The sequence below is a fragment of the Colius striatus genome, chromosome 9 (assembly GCF_028858725.1).
Source record: "Colius striatus isolate bColStr4 chromosome 9, bColStr4.1.hap1, whole genome shotgun sequence".
Lineage (NCBI taxonomy): Eukaryota > Metazoa > Chordata > Aves > Coliiformes > Coliidae > Colius > Colius striatus.
Genome location: NC_084767.1, coordinates 28,531,552 through 28,548,213, shown reverse-complemented (window position 1 = coordinate 28,548,213; position 16,662 = coordinate 28,531,552). Strand labels below are relative to the sequence as shown.

General features: G+C 40.9%; 1 protein-coding gene across 2 annotated transcripts in view; it reads right to left on the bottom strand.

Annotated features, from left to right (window-relative positions):
• FAM171B (family with sequence similarity 171 member B) overlaps nt 1–15,139 on the bottom strand; it is a 42,867-nt gene extending 27,728 nt beyond the window's left edge. For both annotated transcript variants that reach the window (XM_062002466.1, XM_062002467.1), the window contains exon 1: nt 14,828–15,139. In XM_062002466.1, the coding sequence (XP_061858450.1) occupies nt 14,828–15,005 (178 nt within the window). In that variant the 5' untranslated portion in view covers nt 15,006–15,139. The remainder of the gene's footprint in view (nt 1–14,827) is intronic.
• Nucleotides 15,140–16,662: the final 1,523 nt, after the last annotated feature.

Here is a 16,662-nt window from a genome sequence, read left to right as displayed (position 1 = left end):
GTCTCCTTCCTCTCAGCCTTCATCCCATCCTGAAGTAATCTCTGTGATGATAACTCCCCATAATACTTTAGCCCATGAAATCACTGATCATGAGGAAAGATCAGTTCTTTTATAAAGATGAAGTTTTTTGCAAGCTTCATAAACTAGAATGATTAATGAATTACACACTGTTAAATGAATCAAATCAAACCCATGTACTTTAAATGGAGATTTCAAAATTAGCAGACTAAAAAACTACAAGGGATTGCCAGTGACTAATTAGCATCTGATCCAAACCAAGCTCCAGGCTTTAATTTCCAAAGTAGTGAATAGTCATTAGGTCCGTGTAAACCAATACATTTATTTCCCAACAACTTTTGAGACTGGTTCCTCCAAATACAGAAGCACCTTAAAAAAAAATTACTCGGGACTAAATACAGCCAGCATTCAACAATGGCAAACTTTAGCTGTCACCTTTTGATAGCAGATGTACTTGCCTAACGTAAACTAATTATTCAAAGAAGTGAAACAGTTTAGAAACTCCTAGCATTTTCCAAATAATCACTACTAAACCTTACAGCTATTTACTTCCATGACACACTTGTACAGATACAGACTACACCACCACTTTGAGTTTGTATTTTTTACAAAATTACCACACTTCTCAAACATGCAAAGTTTTAGTGCTTGTAATTATTTTATCAGATTGAGATTATTTTATCATAGTCTTAAGAGTTCAAAATCTGTATTAGTGCACAGGCAAATTAACAGTTCAGCTTTTTCAGTTTTAACATCTATTGTATATGAGTGGACTGATTTAATAAATTAAATAAACAAAAAAAAAACCAAACAAGACAACCCACTTCTACAACCGATAGCTAAGTATCACCACTGCAAGTGGTTACACTTCCAACCATGATCTCAGATGAGACACAAAGAAAATGAGTAAACATCATGTTCATTCCACAAATGTTGACATAAACCAAATATTGATGAAATGAAGGTTCTGCAAAATCAATACAATAAATCAGATTATTATAAGCTGTAACCTTTGTGATTATAATTGCATAATTAATAAACACCTTCCTGGAATGAGCATCCTTGTGAAAACTATGCAATGCCATCAGGTCAATCCATAAAGCTGCTAACAACTTCTCTATCCAGTGGGAACATAACACTAAACACTTTCAAGTGCGAAAGTAAGATAAGTGAAATCAAAAGAAAACAGGCATGCCCATTTAAATATTTTTATGGGCTACATAAGCAAAATTTAAACAGGATTTTTTTTTTCCTGTATTCCTTTAACATTGCTTGGTATACATGTCAGTTAAAAAAATCCACTGGAATATTTTTAAGTACACATCATGTACTCCTTTAAGGTACTTATTTGGTAAGTAGTTGCATGATGTTTTTTCACCGTTAGATGCCTTTTTCATTCAACTTAAATACTAGAATTAGAATGTTCCACAACCTAAGACAAACCATGAGAATACATAGGATAAAACAGACCAGAATTTTCATTACAGAACTGTATTTCATATGTCTCGCTGGATTCGTATATTGGCATAAATAATAAGAATTTCAATAAAATTCAAAATTCACACCTGCTGGTGAAGCTATGACAATTACCATAGCAATTCTGCATTTTTATTTGCTGCTACCTTGTTGCATCAGCCAGCATGGTTATCAGAACTCTGGTTACTATGGTAGATGAAAGCTGAGAAATTCACCTTCCTGGGGCCAAGGAGATATACAGTAGACAAGCTGAAATGCTGTAGAGTCTGTAGAGCTTCACTTATTGAGGATCCATTTATTTTAAAAATCAAAAATGAAATTTGTGTATCAAATAAACATAAAAGAACAAGCGAAAGAGATTTAAATAAGCAAGGAAATACCAGTAACAGAGGTTCCCGAAACCTACAAAATGGAATACCTTTTCCCATTGTAAGATGATTTTTTTCATTTTGGTTTACTCACTGGCTAATACTAAACTTGTGATGCTGCTCTTTCATGTTTTTAAATGACTGCCTGTAACACAGTTGATGACTACCTTGCATCACAGTTGAGGGGAAAAATAGTAAAAACTCACACTTTGTTATAGAACACTGGAAAAAAAATGCAGAAGGGAAACAATGAAATCTGCATAATACTCTTTAAAATATCCTATCCTTAATACTTACATTATTTAATATACTATTGAGAAAAATAGGCAAGGTCCTATTGAAGATTAAGCAAACAACAAGTGTTTCCCACTCACAAACTTTATAATCAAGCCCTCATTATGTGAACATGAAAAATAAAATCATTGGGCATTACTTCCTTGACAAAATGAGACCATTTCTTATAGAGAACTCGATGATCTGACAAACCTCCCCTTATAACAGTCAATATACTTCAACAGAAGAAAAAAAATGCAGTAACTCTGTGGCATGAATCATCTTTTAGTGGTGAATAGTGAGTGCAACTAGCTGGGGGAAAAAAAAAAAAAAAATCTGTGCAAGTTCAAACATCCCCTTAATTTGACAAAGCTAAAAAAAATTCACAGCAAAATAAAGTAGTATCCTCTTCAGACATGACATTTAATGCCCTGAAGGTATTACCCTTAAGACAGATATGTCTAAATAAACTCAGTGACATGATATAATCTACACCCTAGTAATTTGAACGTCAGTGCATGTTACTCTTTCATCACAAAGGAAAACTACTGATGCATTCAATGGCATTATTCAGTAATATTCTGGCTAATATTCTTTGATTGGAATATTCCTCTTTTCTAAAAATTGTAAAATCACATACAAAAAGAAATATATTTGCAATATCTCAGCAATGTTTTTCTTTGACTTACAAGAAAAGATCTCTAACCCCTTAGAAGAAGATCGGTGAGTAGAGATATATATGAAGAAAACACAATTCAAAGTGTGCAGGCCAACATTTCCTAACTGTAGTCCTGTACGTGTAGGACAGGAATTTTTTTATGCACTAGTTAAGAAATTCAGACTGTAAAAATAAAACAAGAGCACCTAACAAAGCTACTAGCTCCTTCATATAAAAATTTTGATTACAGTTCAATTTCACAAAGTGAACAAACAAGAAAATCACAAACCAACAATAAATGACATTAGGTTTTAGGAAAATTATTGTGCATTTCTACTAATTTTAATTAAGTAAAATTCCACAGATGTTATAAGAAGAGTTCAAAAAATAGAAGGATCTGTCAAATCAGATCATAGGATAAAGCAAAACAATTGAATCAACCCTGTTCCCACAATAATATAACTCTTCTGCATACATAGATACCATCAAGTTACGAGGCAATACTGAATATATTAGTGATTCAGCCGTTGCCACTTTGAATCATTATTGCTTCTCTACAGTTCATCACAGGTTAAAGTGCTCCAGAAGCCAGGTTAAGGATGTGAGAGATGAACATACTATCCACCAACTGTGTCTCCACCACAAATACCACCAAAAGACATACAAGTTCTCCTTCTACACCAATTGGTCAAATTCCTGTAGGGGATAACTGGAAATCAACCTAGCACTATGGAAACCTTTCTAGGCTGATGAAAACATTTTCACTGACAAGAAGACTAAAAATGGGAGACTGAGGGTTTTTTCCTCCCCCTAAGAATACTCAGATTCATTCAGCGCCTCTGACTGATACTGTGCCAAGCAGACTGAGGGGAAAGAAATCCACTTTAGTATTTCTGAGACAATCTGTTCCATGAAACACTGAAGAATCCAAGAGACAGAACTGTAGAGGGGACAGGTTTCCTATACTGTGCCTAGGAAAAAAAAAAAATCCTAAAGTGGGAAAAGGAACCTGACAACTGATTAACAGCTGTGACAGATTCTTTTGCCCAACACTACACCAAAACCATGCAGTATCTCCCAAGTGATTTGCTGGACCTCTATTCCAGTTAACTTAATTGGAGGATTTTCTCAACATCAATGGTCCATAATTAAAAGAAAACTTCTTTAGCCCATTAAGAGGAAGTCTTCTCCTTTGCTCTCACAAAGGAAGAAATAAGCCCCTTATTACAAGGTGTAATTCCCATTATTAACAGCTTGTATTGTTCCAAACGATCTACCTATGTCCTACAGTTACCCAACACAAAACCATTTATTTCTCCCTACTCAGTCACTTAATGAAAGGCTTCAGAACAGAAGAAAAATATTTTCCACAATGATCTAAAAAAACTTTTTATAATTCCATTAGTGTCTATAACAAGTGAAGGGAGCAAGCACCTCCTCATTCATTCTAGTAAAATATTTTCAAATATCTTGACACCACTGACCTTTTTCTGGTTTAGCCCACATTAGCAGAGACAAATGATCAACCAGATTTGCCACTTCACAGAAGGTAACTTATATGAGAATGTTTCAATCCGTTCTGTTTGGGAATCTTGTCCATATAAAGTAAGTATTAATAAATAATAATAAATATGTTTGGTGGCTTGCCAAATTTTATAACCAAAAGTCCCTGATAGACATTAGTATCTATTTCGACAGCCTGAGCCAACTATATGTATTGTATTTATAAAGCAGTTCCAAATCTGCAACAGAGGATATAATTTCACTTTCTCCTAATGTACATGCATTAGAAGAAAATTGTCTACCCCAAATGAAATGGAGAAATTTCAAAAGAATTAAGGTGCAGGGTAACGTGAGTGATACTAATGTGGGAGTTTACTATAGGCCACCTGATCAGGAAGAGGAAGTAGATGAGGCCTTCTACAAAGAACTGAGAGCGGCCTCACACTCACAATCCCTGATCCTCACAAGGGACTTGAATCTCCCTGACATTCGCTGGCAAAGCCACTCAGCCAAGCACACACAGTCCAGGAGGTTGCTACAGAATGTTGATGACAATTTCCTGTCACAGATGGTTGAGGAACCAATAGGGAGGGGTGTGCTGCTGGACCTTGTGCTGACAAATAAGGAAGGTCTGGTTGGGGATGTGAAGGTTGGAGGCAGCCTTGGCTGCAATAACCATGAGATGGTGGAGTTCAAAATATTGTATGGGAGAAGCAGGACACTGAGTTGGGTTGTAACTCTGAACTGTAGATAGGCTGACTTTAGCCTCTTCAAAGAGCTGCTTGGAGGGATCTCATCAGATAGGATTCTAGATGGTAGAAATGCCCAAGAACACTGGTCAGTCTTCAAGCAGCAGTTCCTCCAAACCCAAGATCAGTGTAATCCCACAATTAGAAAATCAGGATAAGGAGGCAAGAGGCCTGCATGGATGAAAAAAAGTGCTAGAGTACCCAAGGAGAAGAAATAAATATACGTAAAGTGGAAAAAGGGACTGGTTGGTTAGGAAGAGTATAGGAACATTGCCAGAGTATGCAGGGATGAAAACAGGAAGGCCAAAGCCCTTGAATTAAACCTGACAAGGGATGTGAAGGAAAACAAGAAGGGCTTTTTCAAATGCATCAGCAGCAAAAGGAAGATTAGGGAGCATGTAAACCCGCTGATGAACAAGTAGGGTGTCCTGGTGACAGAGGAAGCTGAACTACTGAATGCCTTCTTTGCCTCAGTCTTTGCTGCCAAGGCCAGTCCTAAGGAAGCCCAGTCCCTGAAGAGCAGTAGAGTAGTATGGAGAACAGAAGACTTTTCCTTGCTCGATAAGGATGAGGTTAGAGATCTGTTGGGCAAGCTTAACACCCATAAATGCACTCACGAGTGCTGAGGAAGCTGGCTGATGTTATTACTAAGCCACTCTCCATTTTTGAATGCAAGGACTGGTGAGGTGCCTGAGGACTGGAAGAAGGCCAATGTCACTCCAGTCTTCAAAAAAGGCAAGAAGGACCCAGGAAACTCCAGGCCAGTTAGTCTCACCTCCATCCCTGGAAAGGTGATGGAACAACTCATCCTGGATGCCATCTCAAAACACATGATGAAAAAGGTGGTTATGAGGGAAACTCAGCATGGCTTGACCAACATGATAGCCCGCTAAGAGGGCATAACTGGCTGGCTAGATGACAGGAGAGCAGCAGATATCATCTACCTTGACTTCAGCAAGGTCTTTGACACTGTCTCCCATAACATCCTCACAGAAAGCTCAGGCAGTGTGGCTTGAATGAGTGGATGGTAACAGGGTTTGAAAACTGGCTGAATGAAAGAGCCCAGAGGGTGGTGATTAATGGCACGGAGTCAACTTGGAGGTCTGTGATGTTCCACAGACTCCAGTCCAGTCTTATTCAACATCTTCACATCAGGGAGGGGGTGAAGTCTACTCTGGAGGTTTCCAAACCCACCTGAATGTGTGACTTGATCTAGGATCTACTTTAGCAGGATTAGATGATCTTTAGAGGTCCCTTCCAATCCTTACCATTCTGTGATTCTGTGAATAAATTCCTCTCATTTAGTGCTCACTAGACTGCATGTGAAAACTACATTCAGCCTTGGACCCACAGAAAGCAATGAGCCTTGTTTACCTTCTCAAGGAAAGGCTTTGGGAGACCTAAACAACAGGCTTGTAATAGCCACAAATTTACCAAGAAGACAGGAGCAAATTCTCTGTCGAAATGCATGGCAAGATAACAGGAAGCGACAGTCACAAATGACAGGAAAGGATCTGACTGGACATGAGTAATATTTTTTAGTCTGATGATAAACAGTCATTGGAATAGGTTGTCCAGAGAGGCTCTCCTTTCTTGGAAGCTTTTGTGGCCTGACATGAAAGAGCTCCCAGGTCTGAATTCAGTGACAACGTTGCTTTAAGCAGCTTGGATCAGAGTGCTCCTGATATCCTCTCCGGCCTGACTACCAGATCCTCACAGTTACTTTCGAATCACAGAAACCATTGAAAGAAAAACCCACAAAGAACAATCATCAGGGTCAGTTGACTGGTTTATTTCAGCTGCTAGTTTTAATACACTTTGCAAATCCAGTTTGATGTTTTAGTAGGTTTTGCAAGGAGCTGCTTTTGTGTGGTAACAGGGGGAGGGGGTTGCAGTGCAGGCCCTGTAAAGGATTCTTGGATGTTGCCCCCCGCTCTGAGGTTTGGACCCATCTCCCACCCGGCCAGGCCAAGCTGGCACCTCTGCCATTACTATTTAGGATGGGAATTTGAAATGTGTGGAAAGAGACGGATGGAAAGGGCAAGACTGAGGCATCCATGCGGACTCCACAGCAAGGAAAAGTCAGAAGAAGCAATGCCAGATCAGAGACATCCTTGTAGCCCGTGATGAGAAGCAGAAACCCTGTGCCAGAGGGGGTGAGAGCTGGAGACTGCAGGTCAGACGGTGCGAGCAGTTTAGACCCTAACTTAGAGAAGATGAACTGGAGTTGCAGTGTCCTGTTGGAGTGGCCAGTGCAGGGCTGGCCAGTGTGTGGGATCCTGAGCTGGAGCAAGGGAGGACTGGCAAGGAGCCCTTCTCCTCAGGAGTGTGATAAGTAGCAAGAGACATCAGGAAAGGACTGACTGCACCCTCCATTCCCTGTACCCAGCTCTGCTTGAGGGCTCTGAGCCCTGGAAGAGAGAAGGGGTGGGGGAAGGTTATCTTAAAGGGCTGGTTGTACTTCCATCATTCACTCTTCTCTATTATTTTTTCTGTTGTATATTTCTGTTTGTAATGTTTTAGTTGGAGGAGATGAAATTAAGTTTTGTTTTCTTACCCAAGCTGAGCAGCCTTGTCTGTTTTGTCCAGGACAATAAGCAGCAATTAAGCCCTCTCTGTCCTTCAGGAGTTCAAGGGTCTGTGGTACTCAAGTCTAATCGTGGCCTTTTGCTCCTGGATGGGCCTAAACCATGACACTGGAGTATAGCATCCTGTGATAATTTGGGGCTCAAAACTTGATGCAAATTCTACACTTTGAGAAAATGCAATGAAAAGGATACACTTGATCTTGTATGGGCTTACCCAATAAAACTTGCAAACAAAACCAGAAACACTAATAATTCTGAAAGTAAAATCAGTTTGAATAAAACAAAGGGTTATTTGGATCTGCAATCAAAACTCCCTATAACATGAAACCTGAAAACTATATGCACATGCCAGTGGGAAACACAGGTAAAAGTGGGTTGAATGCAGGTAAAAGATTGATGAGAAATAAAAAAGTAAAAGTATGTTAACCAGAAGAAAACATTTCAGATGAAATAAAATGACAGGTTAACTATTAATGACCACCTAGAAACTACAAAAGACCCCACCATCTAAATACAAGTCTTTCCTCCAAAGTGAACTGCATGGTAATAGGTCAGTGCTCCAATTTATCTGGCTGTAACTACATTGTGGTTAGTAAAGGCACTCAAGCAAACACTCAGTTGTACAGGCGAAAGCACTCATTAATTGAACAACACTCTATAGACTTTACAGTGCTTTTGGGGTGTTGTGGTCACATCAATAACGCATTTTCAAAAGAGCATGTTCAGGACATGTTGATGCAGTTCTGAGAACCTCTGTCTTTTGCTGCTTCATGACCTGCTAATGTATATGGCTCAATATATGCCTCACAGTCATACCTATAACCAGAGCACCACGTTCCACACAAAAAAATCCTCTCCACTGAAGCTTTTCAGCCACCATTTGCAGATTGACCTGCTGTAGTTGCCAGTAATTCAGACAAGATCCACATCAAAACCATCAAAATATTCAAAACAGGACAAGGCAAATCAGAAGCTAGAGGGACCCTGTATACAGACTGTCTCTTCTGTAGATGTGAAAATGAGATGTAGTGGAGTTGTACAAGAGTACGTTCTATCTGTGTTGTAGTCTCACCTGTGGTTTCAAAGGACTGTCCTTTCCAGTGGACCCAATTCTTGCTGGATGTATCTGTGGTGCCTATTCCAACTGAAAAGATGAGTTACAGTTTGAGTGAAATCTCCTTTACTGAACATCCAGCTTAGGGACAGAAGGCATGCCTAAAGATAAATTCATTCTCTGGAGTTTTCTAACCCTAACTTCCCTAGCACAGGTTGTTTCAGCAAATAGACTTTCATATTGTTGATTGTAAAGGTGTGCACACTCATGCCCCCCACAAGCACATGCAAGCATGAAAACAGCTTGCAAACTTCATGTTTTCTCTACAACAACTAGTACTAGAAAAGCAAAGCAAGAATCACAGAATCTTAAGGGTTGGAAGGGACCTGGAAAGATCGTCCAGTCCAACCCCCGCTGCCAGAGAAGAACCTCCTAGTGTACGTCACACAGGAATGCATCCAGGTGAGTTTTCAATGTCTCCAGAGAAAGAGACTCCACAACCCATCTGAGCAGCCTATTCCAGTGCCCCATTACCCTCACAGTGAAGATGCTTTTCCTTATGTTTCTTTGGAACCTCTCATGTTCCAGCTTGTATCCACTGTCCCTTGTCTTCTCATTGGACATCATTGAGAATATATATTGTATAATATATTACAAGCTTCAGTAAAGCAGGCCTTCAGCTTAGCAGAGCTGCCTACCTCTTCAGAACTCCTCAGTCTCTTTTTGTTTATATCAATTCTTATCTCAAAAAATAAATATTTTTTCACCTGCGCTCTACTATGGAAAATCTTAAACTCCTCTTTTTCTTGTATTAGCAACTGAGTGACCAAAATCATGGATCACACAGACAAATAAAAGAAATTAGAAATGAATAATGAAAAAGAAATATTCACAGATGTCTCAAACTGCAGATGCTTTATCCCCCCTCAGTGTCCTGATGTCCTTCTTGATGTTTTGTTGCACTCCTAAGCCTTAGATCAGCACAGAAAGCTAAGTCACTTAAGAACATCACCTCCAATAAATCAGGACAAGGCTAAGTCTTACATTTTTTCTCTACTTTCTCACCTAGCTGAGAAACCTTACTGCAAATCCTAAAGCTAAGAATGCTGAGAAAACCAAACAGTAAATCAAAGGACATTTTCTAAGCTTATTTCCATAGATGGAGTTAGCTACTTGCATTAAATAATTTTGCTGGGGTATGCATGTAATACTTTTGGAGTTCTATTTCATAATAAAGGAATTACTTTTAACCACATCAAAAGTCAGCTTCAAAATCAAAAAGTTTCATGAAGGTTCTTCATATAAGAAACACAGAGATGCTCAAAATTTTGGTTTAGAGATATCAAATGTAATTATGTACGTAAACCGAAAAATCTTATTTAAAAGACTGTACACCATCTCCTCCATGTCCAAAAAAGAAAACAATTACTATAATTTATCCCATAAGCTTTGATGACTTAAAAAGAAATCTTTTCCTTGAAACGAGTTATATAACAATTTGTATTGGCCAAGGTCATGTTGCTAGTTGTATGAAACAACTCTAGTGCGATCAGAAGTCCCTAGGTAGCCCTGACTTCTTGAGCAGGAACTGATTCCTATGTAATCACTCAGTCATGAAAATTACTTTCTTTATAGGAATGCTGCAAAGTTTACCATACAGATTCTAACTCCTTACTAATTTTCTTATGACCTGTATCTGATCAACAGAAACTACAAAACAGAAATTATGTATTGTCGCTATACTAATCCCCCATCCAGTGACTATTGAGACAGTAAACCATAAAAGTTGTTCCATCAAGCAACAAGCCAGTCATGGGGCAATACATATGTATTTTTTTTAGTGCATCATTATGTATTATTGCTCAAACTAAGACCCATATCAACAGAACAAACTATCAAAACCAAATGCTGCTCTAAATACCTAAGTACCACCTACACAGCAACATACAAGTCAGTAGGAAAAATATTTCACTACTAGAAACCTTGAAAACAAAGACAACAAAATCAGTAAGTCCACACAAGGATGCATCAGAGAAATATTTCTGTTCCAGCATTTCAAATAAAAAGGAAGCACCAGAAAGTTATCTTCTCTTTCAGTGATCAAGAAGAATAGGACAACATACAAAAAAGTTTAGAAAAACCTTAACTGATAATCTCTTGTCTACAACATTTGTTTTCATCAGATAGCAACTCATCTTTACATGCAGATAGCAATGAGAAATGAGCACAGAATCAAATTCCATTGGCAGCATCCGTACAGCATTTGTCTCTAATAGGTACAAAAGTAAGCTCTTACTTTCTTCTGTGTTCACCAATAATCATATATTTATCTCTACAGTCTCAACAAACAGAACTAACTGTGTAAATATGCACAGTGATTCCAGTTCTGTCCTCTCCTTTGTTCAGGACCACGATTAGCTGCTACTGCTCTTTAGTTTCATTCTGCAAAAAACAAGTTAATCTTCCCACCACACACATAGCCACCTGTCTAGAAAACAAAGGCAAAATATTTTTTTACCCTGAATTCTGGAATATGAGGCAGATTGTGAATGGTCTGTAACAAATGTGATGGCAAGTCTTGACTTGTTTATGCTGGGATTATGTAAAGTATTGGGAGCACCCACAGCATACACTATTCAGTTATATGACAGATTAAAACACACTTCAAGTCTAACTTAAGGTGGCAACGTGGAAAAAAAATCCAACATTAAGAAAGTGTATGTTATCTTATGTGCTGTCTATACATAATATTATAGTTTCTATTTACACAACTGCTGTTTTCTCCAACGGAATCTTGTTCATTCAGTACCTGTCAGACCTGTCATGGAACTGATGCATTTAAGTAACACTTCCTCCATTAGTGGTCTGTGTTTGTTACCCAATATTTGCATTACTAAGCAAATAACAATGCACCATGTCCAGAATATTACAAGCATTGTGAATATTAAAGAACACTGTTCTTATCTCCTGTAAAGAATGCATCTCATGCCACATTACCAAAAGGGAAAAAGAAAAGCAAATTCAGATTTGCCTGGATCAAAGACAGGACTATAATTTACTGAATTCTGTGCTCAAGTCTGCTGACCTCAATGCCAGTATTCAAAGCTCCCAGCAACTTCTCCTTCAATTGCTTCTACACACCAGAGTCTAGGTATCTAAACTGCCACTCAGAAAATGGAAAAACTCACTAAGAATAACAAGGAACCAAGACAGGTTCTCCATTTGAGAAATCACTACCGTAACCAAAGAGGACCGTCTCTCTCTCTCTCCAAATACTTGTTTTCTAAAATTTGGAAGAATAGCTACATCCATTAGACACCATGAGTCAGAGTAACTCCATTAACTGAGTCCCTCTTGTGCATGTCCTCTCTATCTCAGCTCTAGAAATTACTTATTTCTTTTGTCAGTGCCTAAGTTTGTTGGTTTTTTTAAGGGACAAGAAAAAGGAGATGAACAAAGGAACTATTCGGTCAAGCTCTGCAACTACCTTCTCACTGTTGTATTTATTTAACAGTAGTACAGTATGCACACCAAACCTTTATACACAGCTGTGCTGACTTCAGCATCTCTTCTCAGACAGGATAATAACTACACCAGCATAAGTCTGTTAATCCAGGGGGGAACTGATCTGTAAAACTATATAATTAGCTTTAACAGAACAGCGACATCAATATAGGAATGTCAAAAGAGAAAAGGTTGTGAACTCCAGCCTTAGCTCTGTATCTTCCGTTTTAGGATAAGGCTCCTTTGCTCTAACAACACTGGGGTCACAAACATGCAGCATAAATCCAAATTCATCCAGACTCCTCTTTACTTCCAGAAGCCATTGCTGACCTGGACCTGCAGCTGCTGCAGGAATGGCCTCTTCAGAGCACTCCCCTTAGGGATTGCTTTGCTGCCAGTCTTCTGCTGGAAAGGCAACATTCATTTATTCTGCCAATCTTTTAGCTGTAAACTATCAACAGATAATTTCACGGAAAAAGACATTAGTATCTGAAAGAATGTGTATTTGGAGTCTGGCTATTCCTTTTTCAAATTTCTAAGTTGTTTACATTGCAAAAATTACTGACATGCTTAACTGAAACAAAATACCACACAAAAAACAAACGTGCTTAGCAGCTTCTTCAGAATAACGAGATTTTGTAGCAGTGATTAGCTTGTCTTCTTAAAAAAAAAAAATAATCCCTATTGGCTTTTAAAATATTTTTAAGAAAGGAAAAAAAAAAATGAATCAAGATCATTTAGAAAGCCAGTCACCAAGCAAAATAATGCTTTAACTGTATTTAAACATAACATAAACACATACCAAGGATTAGCTCAAATGATAATTTTAAAAGTGTCTTTAAACTGGTATCAATCATGAAAGCTATGTACCATGAGATCCTCTCAAGACTCTCATATGTCAACAAAACCTGTGAAGCCTAATAAGCAAATAAAATAAAGCAACAGCAGCTAGGCACATGGATCTGCAACAACTACAGCAAACCAGCAGCACTGGCATCAAATTGTTTGGTACCAACAAAGATTTTGGCCCGGGTTGAAGGTGATATGGTAACAGAGCTTCTTGAAAATAAATCAAGAGCATTGATTTACAAAAATTGTCTCTTTTTTTTTTTCCCCACTCAATTTTTTAATGAGCAAAATGTCCACTGCACAGGTCAGAAATGCTGCCAATACCTATTAAGTGGGGTGTACTGGTGATTAATGGTATATTCCTCTAAAAGCATTATAAGAAACAAAACTATCAGTTGAAAATGAAAAACAAGAATCAAGCTGTTCAAACACTCTTCTTTAAAGTCCTATAGTTTAAATATTCAAGAAAAAAAAACCACAGACGAATTAAAAAACCCAAACATCACCAAAACCACAAAAAACCAAATTAAGGCATTTTAAGAGCGTATCAGCAGATTTTTAAGAGTGTTTTCAAATTCTATCAATCTAGTTTTTAATTTTACATCTTTAAGAAGTCACAAGTAGACCATAATTCAGGGATCTTTGTAAATTGGCTTCAATTCAGCAAAATATTAACCATATGCCTGACAGTAAGAACATTTCATACCTTCTTGAAAGCAACTGGAAATAGAAACATGCATATATGTTAAAAATTAAACATATGCTCTACCATTTTGCCCATACAGAGTCTTGGTGCTAGAAGGTCTTAAATAATTCATGTTTGAAACCATTTTGAAATTCTTTGGTGAAAGGCAGCATGTCAAGAAAAGTACCGGATTTTTCCTAATTTGAGCCACTAAGACTTCAAAATATGCACGTATTTTTTTAAACTAGATGACAGAACAAACATCTTATCACTTGCCCCAGCTCTGGAAAGGAGTAATCTCGCACATTTGACTGTAATACCACGGCCTAATGCTGAAAGAAGCACATTATTTTCATACTCTCAGCTGTTGGATGAACGACATATTTCTTCACTCAGCAGAAGAGATGCAAAAACTAATGAGCTCACCAGCCCTATCACGCATTTGATAGGCCTAAGACACTTGCACTCGTATCTTCGTGTTTTTTTTCCAATTTTTATATTGATATAAACATATAGAGAAATAAATACGCATATTCCTGTATTCTTGTATTTTACATATATAAAGGTATCTTGCTCTGGTGACTTCTACCAGCAAATACAAATTCACAGTGCCACGGTTCCTCTCGAGATCATTTGCCTGACACCTGAGGGACCACATCCATCCAGCTAGGTAAAAAACCGGATACACGATTACTGGGTTGGATTTTTCACCACGGTATCGACGAGCTACAGCAGCTGCATACAGACCCTCTGATATTAAAGATGGATCCTTCTCGCCGCGGAGCTGCCGCCACCATGGCTCCGCTAACCTGCTTCGTTAAAAACGCAGCGGCTTATTTTTTCCTTCGGGAATGCCGCCCGTCCTTCGTACAGCAGCACAACACTCTGGATTCACAGACCGGCAACGGAGCACTCGGTTCAACCGCCGAGCCCCCCAGCGGGGAGTGGCTGAGAAGGACGCCGACCCCTACCCCGGAGGAGAGGGATGCAGCAGGGCTGAGGGGACTCCGACGGCCCGGCCCCCGGGAAAGAGAGAAATCTCCAGAGGGAAGGCGGGAAACGGGAGTATCTGCCCAGCGGCGGGAGAGGCGGGGATCGGTACCTGAGGCCACCGCAGCGGTGGATGCGCCCCCCGGCAGCGCCGCCCGCTGCTGCTGCGGGCGAGTGGCGGCGGCGGCTGCGGCATCGACGTGAGACGGCCACCCCATCAGCAGCAGCAGCAGCACCGCGGCCGCCAGCCCCAGGAGCAAGGAGGAGAGGCGCCCGCAGGTCCCCGGCATAGTGAGCAGCCCGAGGGCAGCGGAGGCATATTGCGGGCAAGAACGCGGGCAGGAGGCCGGGACCCGAGGCTCCGGCGGCGGCGGGACTGCGGCGGCAAGGGGCCACCTCCACGCGACGAACCTACCAGCCTCCCGCCCGCACGCCCCGCCCCGCCCCCACACGTGACGAGGCGGGGCCTGGCCTCCGGGCGGAACCATGGCCTTGGCGAGGGGCGGGCCCGGAGCAGGGGAAGCGGCGCGCTGCGCTGCGGTGGGGTCGGTCCTGCCGAGAAGGGAGCGAGCACCCGGCGGTGAGCATGCCGCCGCCTCCGGCCCAGCATGGAGGCCCGGCGCGAGGGCAGGCCGGCACGAGCTAACGGCTTTCCGGAGGAGCCCTGCCGGTGGGCAGCGCTGAGGGAGAGCCGGACCGCGTTACCGAGGAAGTGAAGCCGCGCCACGGTCGCTTTCTTTCAGCGCTCCCAGATGTCAGAACTCATATTCTGATACTTGAGTGTTGAAGCGCATTTAGTAACCTCTGTGTAGCATGTCCTGTTACGGGGCAGACGCTTAAGACTGCCTTGCGTCAACTGAAAATTCACCTTCTCTCGGGCACTGACAAACGTGGCAGGCAGCCTGACTGTATTCCTAGCGTCTCCCAAGGCTTCAGTGGTGCACACAGGCAGCACTCTCCTCCATTTACATGTTTAGCCACAATAACAGCCCTGATAACAAGTGTTACACAATTTTTAAAATCAAGGATACACATTAACACAGGTAAAACGGGAATGGCATGTATAGACACAACTTAGGATGAGATCATGGAAAAATTACTGAAGGAAAGGCAGCACATGGGACAAATCAAACTCACTGCATGTCTGAGAGCTGACCACATATTGGGACCACCTCACAATGAGTTTCAGTGTCATGGTGATGTGTGCCCATGCCATGATTTCAGTGAGGACTTTCAGAATTGATGGATGACCTCCAGCTGAGGCCTCACCAGGGCTGAGGAGAGGGGGAGAAGAACCTCCCTCAACTCTTCTTGATGCATCCCAGGATGCCATTGGCCTTGGCCACAAGGGCACATTGCTGGCTCATGTTTAGCTTATTATCAATCAGGACTCCCAGGTCTCTCTCTGCAGAGCTGCTCTCCAGCAGGTCAACCCCCAGCCTGTACTGGTGCATGGGGTTGTTCCTTCCCAGATGCAGGACTCTGCACTTGTCCTTGTTGAACCTCATGAGGTTCCTCTCTGCCCAACTCTCAAGCTAGCTGCAATCCTGCTGAATGGCAGCACAGCCTTCTGGGGAATTAGCCAGTCTTCCCCATTTGGTGTCATCAGGGAACTTGCTGAGGGTACACTCTGTCCCCTCATCCAGGTTGTTGATGAAGATGTTGAACAAGACTGGCCCCAGAACTGATCCCTGTGGAACTCCACTGGCCACAGGCCTCCAACTCGATTCTGTACCATTGATCACCACCCTCTGGGCTCTGTCATTCAGCCAGCTCTTGATCCACCTCACTTGTCCACTCATCCAAGCCCCACTGCCTGAGCTTTCTGATGAGGATGTTATGGGAGACAGTGTCAAAAGCCTTGCTGAAGTCAAGGTAGATGACATCAGCTGCTCTCCCTTCATCTAGCCAGCCAGGTATGAAGGCCATCAGGTTGGTTAAACAGGA